At 33.4% G+C, this 10,891-nt stretch overlaps 1 protein-coding gene across 1 annotated transcript in view; it reads right to left on the reverse strand.

Annotated features, from left to right (window-relative positions):
- Nucleotides 1–2,045, reverse strand: part of FAM227B (family with sequence similarity 227 member B) — a 315,782-nt gene extending 313,737 nt beyond the window's left edge. Inside the window, exons 1-2 of the mRNA XM_051980612.1 lie at nucleotides 1,995–2,045; nucleotides 704–938 (exon numbers count right to left, since the gene is read on the reverse strand). Coding sequence (XP_051836572.1) covers nucleotides 704–938; nucleotides 1,995–2,045 — 286 coding nt within the window. The remainder of the gene's footprint in view (nucleotides 1–703; nucleotides 939–1,994) is intronic.
- Nucleotides 2,046–10,891: the final 8,846 nt, after the last annotated feature.

A 10,891-nucleotide genomic window follows, 5' to 3' on the forward strand; every position in this document is an offset into this window, starting at 1 on the left:
GCATCAATGCCCATTATAGTATTTAACCTAAAAGAACCTGAGAAGATACTCCTTTCCATGAACCATAAATTTTTCTAGAAGATGTAACTTTACTTTTCGACATTGCAAAGTGGAGATTTCAGGATAGGCAAAAAAAAAAAAAAAAAAAAAAAAAAAGTATCTTTCACTCTTGGAACCTTATTTGCTCAAAACATTTAATATTATGTTAGTCATAGAAGTTTCTACCACAGGATCAGGGGTGATTGACTTTAATTGATAGGGAGACCTTATTAGTAAAAAGCCTTCTTGGAACTATCCTTGGTGCTACAATCAATTTTAATTGAGTCTTTTCTCTGTGTTTAAAATCTTGTAGCTTTACTGATGGATCCATCTCTGTTTTTTCCTGGTACTGTACCCAATTCTGTTACATTTTGACATATCATGACATTCTGTCATGATACATTCTATCATTGACCAAGGACTTGTGGCACTGCACTGTTTTATAAGTTCAGTTATATCTGAGGTCATATGTCTATTTGATAAAGACAGCAACATTAATAATTTAATTGCAATTATTAAGCTTGAAAAAATTATAAAGCTGAAGGTAACTTTGGAATTTAAAGATACAACTAAATTACTTACACAAAGTTTAAAAGTTTTACTGTTTGATAGAAGTTAAAGAAATATTTGACCATTAACTTTTGGCATAAAGAAATGTCATTACCTTCCAAAGCAGTGTTTTCCATATAATGTAAGAATAGGGAGGCATGTGCATGAAAATCATCAAATAAATCCTTCATCCTAAATTCCATTTCTAGGAGAGCTTTATGTTTCGTAGTAACATTGTCACATAAGTATTTATGAATTGAATCAAGTGAACAGGCATCTCGTAAACTCTTGACAGCTAGTGAAGATGTATAAGCGTCATATCTAAAATGAGTAGATTTTGGCCATTCATCCTGTAAACATTGTAGGGAAGAAAAAAATGTATAAATATATTCAATAATTAAGAATAAATCTAGGTCTATAAAACTAAAATTGATATTACAATTCACAGTATACATTTTTTGAAAGTCGTCATAAAAGACATATCTATTATGTTTAAATAGATGATACAGAGTAAAATCAACAGAGTGATTTTTCTAAAATTGAAGGGAGAGTTTTTTTTAGAGAATATGTAAAATAAGGAAACATTCTGGAAATGTTTAGAATGAAAGGAGGAAGCTCTGGTTCTTTTTTTGGTGTTTTTTTGTTGTTGTTGTTTGTTTGTTTGTTTGTTTAGAGTTCCAATGACTAAAAATAAACCTAGAGTCCTCTTTTTGTTTTCTTCTTTACATGATATAGTGAAAAATGCACTTGGATTTACCATCAAAATGAATTCTGTCTCTAATGCTCATGGTATTAACTAGTGGTGTGACCATGGACAAATCATTTTACCAAACAGAACTTCAGAATCTTCATCTATAAAATGGAAACAATAATATTACCTCTTTAGCAAGATTGTTGTGAGTCTCATGAAATGCTTAAGTGCTATATAAATGTCAGTAGTCTTACTTAATCCCACCCATACTATCACCCTTTTCTACCAGGTTTAATTTCCTTTTTGCCTTATATTTTTTAGCCCATCTATTTTATTTTTTCCTCCATGATGATGCCTTTTTATTTTAAAGTAACAAGCCCATTATCCAGAACCTGGACAAATATTCCTTCATAATATATTGATATATAATACTGATAAACTTCTTCAGGCAAATTTTATCCTAATTTTCTACAAGCCCTAATAATTGACAGTATCAAAGGTCTTAAATAAATGAATGTTGTGTACAGATCTCTATTCTATTCCTGAAATTTCGCCTGGAGTTGTCAGACAGTCAATACCCTATTCATTGTTTCTCTGCCTTTTTTGAAGTTAGGGAAGAAAGAATACCAATAGTGAGGGAAATCAAGAAAAAATCCTCATAAACAACATAGATATGAACTATATTGAGAAATATAAAATAAACTACTCTACATACTATATTTTGAGCCTTTAAGAAGTCTTCAATGGTTATCGGGGGTTCCTCCATTTTCTAGAAATATAAAAAATATATATTGATAATTTACTCTTGCATAGTATTGTGTTAGATACAAAACTACAGTATATACATTTTTGACAAATGTGGAATTATGGAACCTTTTTTTTTTTTTAACATTATCTAAATTTCTTGTATATTCCTTTCCTTCCCCTACTCCTTTCAGAGAGGCCAAAAGAAATATTTTTAAAGAAAAGAAAAAGACCAACAAAGCAATATATTTTAAAAATTTGATAAAATATGTGATGTTTCACATCCACAGAATCATACACATCTGCAAAGGAGTGTTAGCAGGTAATTTCATCTCTTTTTTGGACTCATTCTTATTCTTTGTAATTTTGCAACAACACGCAGCCATTCTTTTTGTCTGTTATATCCATCTATATTGTCATTGTATATATTATTTTATTGGCTTTGAATTTTTGGGTTAAGTCTCTTAATGCTTCTCTATATTTATCATATTTGTAATTTCTTAAAGTATAGTAATATTGTCTTAGATTAATGTATCATAATTTGTTTGGTTATTCCCTAGATGATGGGTATCTTCTTTGCTTCAATTTTTTTACTATTACAAAAGCTACTGTTGTAAATATATATTTTTTTATTTTGGACCTTTCTTTTAATCAATAACTTCCTTGGGATTTATGCCTAGTAGTGAAATTTCTGGGTCTAAGAGGTTGGACATTTTAGTCATTTTTATTTATGTAATTCTAAATTCATTTTTAAGATGGTTCTACTGATTTGCAATTCCACCAATAGTACACTAATATGCCTGTCTTTCCTCTCCAAAATTGATTTCATTTTTTTGTTATTTTAGGGGTATAAGGTGAAATCTCAGCATTGTTTTGATGTAAATTTCTATTACTTTCTACAACTAGAGATTTGGAACATTCCTTATGTTGGAATCCTTACAAACAGCTAACTAATTAGAGTTGATCTAATCTTACAAGAAGATGTTTTGGGCAGAACCTGAAACAAGGTACTAAGTAGAACTAATTAGTACAATGCTTGTGTTTGCACCTTTACTCATTGGAGTTCACAAGTATGCCAGCTTCACAAAGTAAACTTTGTAACTTTGTGAGTTCACACCTCCCTTGAAGCTCTTTGGGCCAGAGAGCACTATGGGAGAAAACCCATAATCCCTCTCTCTCGTATCCCACAATTCCTCCCTCTTATATAAAAGAAACAGACAGAGGCTCTCGGTCAGATTTCACCGGAATTACGCCAGAAGCCCTCTCTCTGAGGCAAGGCAAGAGAGAATATATTTTCCACTTGGCTGGCTGGTCGCAGAAGAGAGTTCAGCTGGACTGGAGAGGAGCACTCTGGTGCAGACAGAGAGCACTTTGAGAGATTTCACCAGAATGACATGAAGAGTGGAGCTGGCTGGAGGCTGAAGAAAGCAGAGGCAGAGGCTGAAGGACAAAACCTTTGGATTTGGCGACATTCAGAGGGAGGGATTATGGGTTTTCTCCCATAGTGCTCTCTGGCCCTAAGAGCTTTAAGGGAGATGTGAATTCCCAAAGTTACAAAGTTTACTTTGTGAAGCTGGCATACTTGTGAACTCCAATGAGTAAAGGTGGAAACATAAGCATTGTACTAATTAGTTCTACTTAGTTCCTTGTTTCAGGTTCTGCCCAAAACATCTTCTTGTAAGATTAGATCAACTCTAATGAGTTAGCAGTTTGTAAAGATTCCAACATCCTTATATAGTTAATAGCTTACAATTTCTCCTTTAAGAACTGTTTCTATTGGGGAATGGCTTTTGATGTTATATGTGTGTATATATGCATACATATATAACATGTACACATGCATACTACATGATATGTATACATGTATATAACATGTGTATATATACACATATGACACATATATACATAGAGAAACTTACAAAAGCTTTCTTTCCCTATCTGAACTTTTTTAAAAAAACTCTGGATGCATTAATTTTGTGTAATTTGTTGGGTTTTAGTTGGGTGTGAGCTTAGAAGCATAAATTAAAATATTTAGTTCTTTAACAAAGATTATAAATGGTTTTATTATAAATTATAAATCTATAAATGGTTCTCTGTCTCACTGCTTTCAGAAAAAACTATTAAAAATACTCCTCTTGAAATCACTGTTTACATTTTCATTACAGGGATAGCTTAATTGGTGTCTTTACCAAAGACAAAGGTTATAATAATTCTCTTTGTGAAAAATTTAACAATAAAAATTTAAAGAAAGAAAGGAGCTACCTTTAGTTTATCTCTATACAGTAAACTATTTATTTATTACTAAATACGAAACTATTTATTTATTCTCTATACAAATAAATGAACACATTACAGTTTGCGGATCAAGAAATAACAATATAACCTAAGTGTAATCACTTGCCCATAAGATAGGACCCAAACTATATAATTCATGTTGTCGAGCATACAAACCTTGAAATAAAAATCATTTTCAAATTAGTAAGTGGTCCAAGGATATGAAAAGGTACTTTTCAAATGAAAAAAGGTAAACAATTAACTATATTTTTAAAATCTTTCAAATACTAATCATAAGAGAAATACAAAATTTAAAATTCTTGAGTTCCTACTTCATACTCAGGATATTGCCAGAAATGACAAAAGAGGAAAATGAAAATAATCAGAGGGATTGTGAGATATACCATGGCACCATATTGGCACTGTGAATGGGTCCAATTTTTCTGGCAAACAATTAGAACTTCTTATATCAGTAAATCGTAGATAGTTAAACCAAGAAGTCAAAAAAAGGTAGAAAGAACCCATAGATATAATATTATTGATGATTGCATTTTTTGTAGAAAAGAACAGACAACAAAGGAGATACTAATATTTTGAGAATGATTGAATAAATGACATATAAATATGGTGGAACTTTAGCATATTGTAAGAAACTCTCTGATACTTACATGACCTTGGGAAAGTCAAGATGGTTATTGTATATATTGTTGGACACAGTTTCTGTATCATTTTTTAAAAATGGTTTTTCCTTGTAATAAGAGATATATTAACATTTAGTACAGTGCCTAGCACATAGTAAGAACTTTAAAATGTTTATTAATTGATATAAAGACAGAAGACATCAAAATATTTTAAATTAAAATACACAGTATTGTCTGAAATATCAATTAGAGAGTTATAAAATTAAGTGCTATACTGATCAAGAGAACTTGGTTCTTGGGGCAGCTAAGTGAATTGAGCACCAGCTTTGAAGTTAGGAAGATCTGAGTTCAAATCTCACCTTAGACACTTAACACTTCCTAGCTGTGTGACCCTGGGCAAATCACTTAACCCCAACTGCCTCAGCAAACAAACAAACAAACAAACAAATAAACAAACAAACAAATAAATAAATAAATAGAAAGACTTGGTCTAAAATGATTCCCGAAAGATATCTAGGCTAGACTTTAAAAGATGAGTAGAAATTCAATGGACTTTATAAGGAAAAGGAAGGGATTCTAACATGAGCAAAAGCAAAGAGGTAGAACAACAGAGTATATGTTTAGGAAGCAGATGGTACTAGAGTTTGGTTGGAATGTAAAGCATATGATAGGCAGTAACATAAAATATGGCTGGAAAGGTTAAGAAAAACCGCAAATACTAATCAAAGTAGTTTATATTTTACTTGGTTTGCATTGAGACAGCTCTGAAGAGTTTTGAGCAGCTCCACATATAGAGGAAATTCTATTATGACAATGAAATGAAAGAAATTGTATTATTATAATTTTGAGTTTGGAGGTCAAGAGGTATTAGAAATAATCTAGTCTATCTCTCATGTTAAAGATGAAGAAATTGGAAACTAAAAAGATGTGAGTTACTCCATATTTATGCATGTTGTTTCCTCCATTGAATGAAGGGTTAACCCTAAAATGGATTAACCCTAAAAAAAGAGTTAGTGGGTATCTATAGTATGAACAGGTCTTTAAAGGTGAAATATCACCTCCTGAGTAAATATCATAACTTGGTTTCTGATTGGATATGGTAACTGTGGGGGTATGATTATTTTGTGAATACAAAGAATTCAGCTAAGAATTTTACCAGAGACTTCCTCCTGGAGTGGGGCTATAACAAAAGTCCACTTGAACAAAAGATTTAATGAAATTCAAAAAGGTCCATTTTAATTCTACCACAGCTTTTCCCTGCTTGATTCAGAGAGCAGCCCAGGCAGTTAAATTCACATCCAGATGAGTAATGGCAATGAAGGGTACAATAGGGTGCAGAGACAGGAGAGCATAGGATTTTCTTTCCTTCTTACAGAAGTAGGGGATTATTGCCTAGAATATCAAACTCATTTGATGTGCTGATTAGTTTTCTTAATTATTTGTCTTTCTTGTTTTTTGTTATTAAATGACAGGGCTTTCTAGACATCAGGGAAAGGGATAGATTTGTAAATGAAAGTGATATGAAAGCAATAAAACAAAATTGTTAAGAGCATATAGGAAAGACTGTATGGCATAGGTGCTATAATCTTCTCCAAGATGTAAGTCTTGACAACTTGGCAAGTTATATTAATTACATTGGTATATCCTCCATATCTTTGGTTAGCCAACATCTTTGGTGTTTAGGGAAATCAGGTAAAAAGAAGGGTGATGGTTCATCTTTAACAAATTTGGGCCAAAAAGGATAATGATGAAAGCATGAAAGAAAAATCAGGGTAAAGGTTAGGTCTCAGTAGAACAATCTGGCAGAATGCTAATGATTTTGAGGTTCCTGGGTTGTCAAGATGAATGCTTGATTGATAGGATGGGGCTCAGATCTTCCCAAGTCTTTTGAGTGTTCTCCCTTCATTTCTCTCATGAATTTTGTGTATGGTATTAACTAATGAAATTGATTTTTCATTTCTAATGCAGTCAAAAAAACTCCCAAAATTCTGAAAACTGTTTGGAACACCTGAGTATACATTTATAAATTTAATACTATGTCTACAAATCAGAATGCTATTGAGTCCCTACTTTTCAATAAACTTATTAACTTATTGACTATTATTATTCAATTAACTTTTTAAAAAATGATAAAAACTTCTCCTTTTCCAAAACGTATCTCTTTAAATTTATGCCAGCTCTTGCTGTCAAAAATAAAAACTTATGTTGTACAAGATGAAAAATACAGAAAAAACAGGCAAAGGATCAAAGGAAACTATAATGCTCATAGCAGTTAAGTTTTTAATGAAATTAACACAGTTGGAACATTCTTTTATTTCTTTCATCATTACTAATAACTAAGAAAATTGCACCTAAGTATATTTTTCATTGTGTAATCAGCCAAATATTCCCAATGAATTATTTAAAACTCCCAAAACAATTGTACTGATTTGAAACATAATTTATTGGCAAAATCTGACTACAAACTCCATCTCAGGATTCAATTAAGAGCTACATTTGTATAACCTTTTGTGTCTGTCTAAATCTGTTTGAAGTACACATTTTCAAGACACTAAAGATCCCCTTTAAAAAAGTATTTAAAATTTAATAAAATAAGAGTAACAACATTTCACAATTTTCAGACTGTACACAGATCTTCTATATTTGATGGTTGGAATGGGTAGTGAACTCAAATTAGGAAACTACTGAGTTTAATAATTTTATATTATGCAGGTATAATGTATTTGAGCATATTTATTATCTTTGTAGTTTCTTTTCTTCATGGATGTCAGTTTTAAACATTTTATTGAACCAGCACTTCCTGAGGAGCACCAGACATGCTCACTTTGCTGCCAGCTCTTGCTGGCACTTCTTTTAATAGTTGGCCAGCAGGCTTCCCACTCTTGGAAACACTTCCATTCTGAGCCCTTCCTCCCTTATTAATGAATACTTAGCTTGGTCTACCTCTTATGTGCACCATTCCTAACTGTTACTTTTTCCCAACTAATTTCCCCAATACCTTTCTCGCTCTCTTTTTCAATCTTTCCCCCTTTACAATATATAAATTCTTTTAGGATAGCAACTATGTAATCTGCTAGTACTTGTATTCCTCATAGGGCAAGATACTCTCTTCTAGAAAACATAATGCTAAATGTTTAATAAATGTTTTATATATCTACCTCACCATGGACTATATTAATAAAATGACAATAGGCCTCATTTTAAAAATGTTTCCAAATTTTGAGCCATGTTGTCTTGATCTGCTAAATAAACAGAAATGAAAAAAAAATTCAAGATGAGTTGTTCTAAAAAGTAGACTCACTGGGAGATTTTACATAAAATGAGTACAGGAAATAAACTCTGGGCTATTGTTAAATTTCTGGAGAAGTAGATACATTCTCTTTTAAGTTCTCTAACTCCTTTCATCTTAATATACAACCTATTCCATTTTTACTCCTCAAAGTGCCATGCTCTAGTTCAGACTGCTTGAAAGTTTATCAATTCAACAAACATTGTTTTAGCATGCTGAGAACTTTACAGACATTGGGGGAACAGTAGTACATGAATAAAAAAAATTTATTAATTGCTTATTATGTGCCAAGCACTATGCTAAGAACTCATTGAGGATACATAAAAAGCAAAGTCTATGTTATAAAAGAGATATGGATACAATCAAGGCAAAGTACCCAGGATAGAAAGTATAAATAAGTAAATAAAAATAAAGACATTCTTTCGAATCCCCACAAAATATTGCACTTTTATTATTACAATACCCAAATAGTTTTTCTTGACTACTGTCCCTCCCCTAGAAAAATTTACCAAAATATTATTTCCATTCAGCCAGAAATTTTCCCCTAGCCTCCTCATGTCTTACTGACTCAGCAAAATGCTAAAGTGATAAGTGCTCAAAAAACATTACTCTTACATTTAATTTCAGTTCTATAGATTTGGGGTCTTACATTTGATAGAAAAAAGATAATTTGGAGGAAGGGAGCTCAGAACACAGATAAAGAAACTGAGACCCAGAGAAATGACAACTCCCAATTACACACAGAGCTATTAAGTAAAAGAATCCAGATTCAAGTCCAGATCCTGACACAAATCCAGGGCTCTTTCTACTATATCAAAGCAAGGCGACCTCATGATCCCCGAGTTAAGTTTTAGTCATTTCCTTTTTTTTTTTTTTTAATTTTTAATAATAATAGCTTTTAAATTTCAAAATACATGCAAAAAAAGTTTCCAGGACTCACCCTTGTAAAACCTTGGATTCCAAATTCTCTATCCCTTCCCCCATCCCTCCCCTAGGCAACCATTAATGCAATATATGATAAACATGTACAATTCTTCTATACGTATTCCTACATTTATCATGCTGCACAAGAAAATTCAGATAAAAAAGTAAAAAATAATAAAACAAAAAGCAAACAAATAAGAACAGAAAAGATGAAAATACTATGTTGTGATCCATATTCAATCCCCACCGTCCTCTCTCTGGATGCAGATTGCTCTCTCCATCACAAGTTTATCGGAATTGGCCTGAATCACATCATTGTCAAAAAGAGCCAAGTCCATCACAATTGATCATCACAATCTTGTTGCTGCTGTGTACAATGGTTTCTTGTACCTGTTCTTCTCCTCACTTAATTTAGCATCAGTTCGTGTAAATTTTTCCAGGTCCCTCTGAAATCATCCTGCTGATCGTTTGTTATAGAACAATAATATTCCATAACATTCATGTACCATAACTTATTCAGCCATTCCCCAACTGATGGACATCCACTGTTCCCTTGGTCATTTCCTCAATGCTAAGATATCATTTTCAAATTGCCTTTAATTTTGTAATATTAATCTTGTTGTTTGTCCTTCTTTCTCAGAGGACCAATGACATCAGGTGATGTCATGACTTGTAAGTGAACTGGATTTAAGTGAGGAGACCCTGTGCAGTCACCAGTCACACTCTCTTCTCCAGAGTAATCTGAATCCAGAGATTCAGAATACAGATCAGGACGGATGGAAGACTGCCCCTGTGGCAGTGGGAGATAATACCCATTCAAGTGAATAAGTCTAGGTAAGAAATGACACAAAAAATGGCCTCTTTTACCTAATTTAAAAAAAAATGGGGGAAGAACAGACTCTCAGTGTTTCTGGACAAAACAGAAACAATCGCTATATATAACAATATTAAATGTACAGTTCTTGTGTGAGCTAAGCCAAAGCCCCCTCTTCCCCACACTCAGCACCAAAATAAGAGTGCATCAGACGAAAATCTCAACAAAGCATTACAAGATTAGGCCATCAAGAGAAACTCTCAGAAATTATAATTAAATTTTGGAAGAAATGCAACCAGGCTAGTGTTGGCCCTGAAGATGAAATTCAAAATCACTAGCAATGTGACCCTGAAAAATCACTTAATCGCTGTCTACCTCAGTTCCTTCATTTGAAAAAGGGGGATAGTAGCCCCTACCTCCTAGGTTGTATTAAAGAAAATAACAAGAAAGCTATTATTACCGTTCCTCATGCAATCCCTAGGAGGTAGGGGCAGTTATTATCCCCATTTTACAGGGAAGGAAACTGAGTCTTGTAGGGAATCACAGAGCTATTTAAGTGTGTAGGTTCTTAATGCTAATCCTCTATCCCAGCCCAATAGCCCCGGGGCCGGTCAAATATCCAAATACAGAGAGGTATGGTATTCGATATTCTGTCTCTAGGTGTAGGTTCTCTAAAGCTTGTTGAACCCCGGCTGCTCAGTCAAGCTACTTCTCTCTCCACAAGTGGGTCCTGAGCCTCAGGGCGGAGCGATGGACCCGCGCTGAGACAGGAGGGAATCACACCAACAGAGGCGGCAACGGTCCAGACACTACGGGACCTCGGCTCCAAGCTAGCCGGGTACGTGAACGCTCAGAGAGCTGACCAGCCCCTGTGGCGAGTATGATTTATCAGAAGGGAGCCTTGAGGCGGGACTTCCCGCCTATTC

The sequence above is a fragment of the Antechinus flavipes genome, chromosome 2 (genome assembly GCF_016432865.1).
Source record: "Antechinus flavipes isolate AdamAnt ecotype Samford, QLD, Australia chromosome 2, AdamAnt_v2, whole genome shotgun sequence".
NCBI lineage: Eukaryota > Metazoa > Chordata > Mammalia > Dasyuromorphia > Dasyuridae > Antechinus > Antechinus flavipes.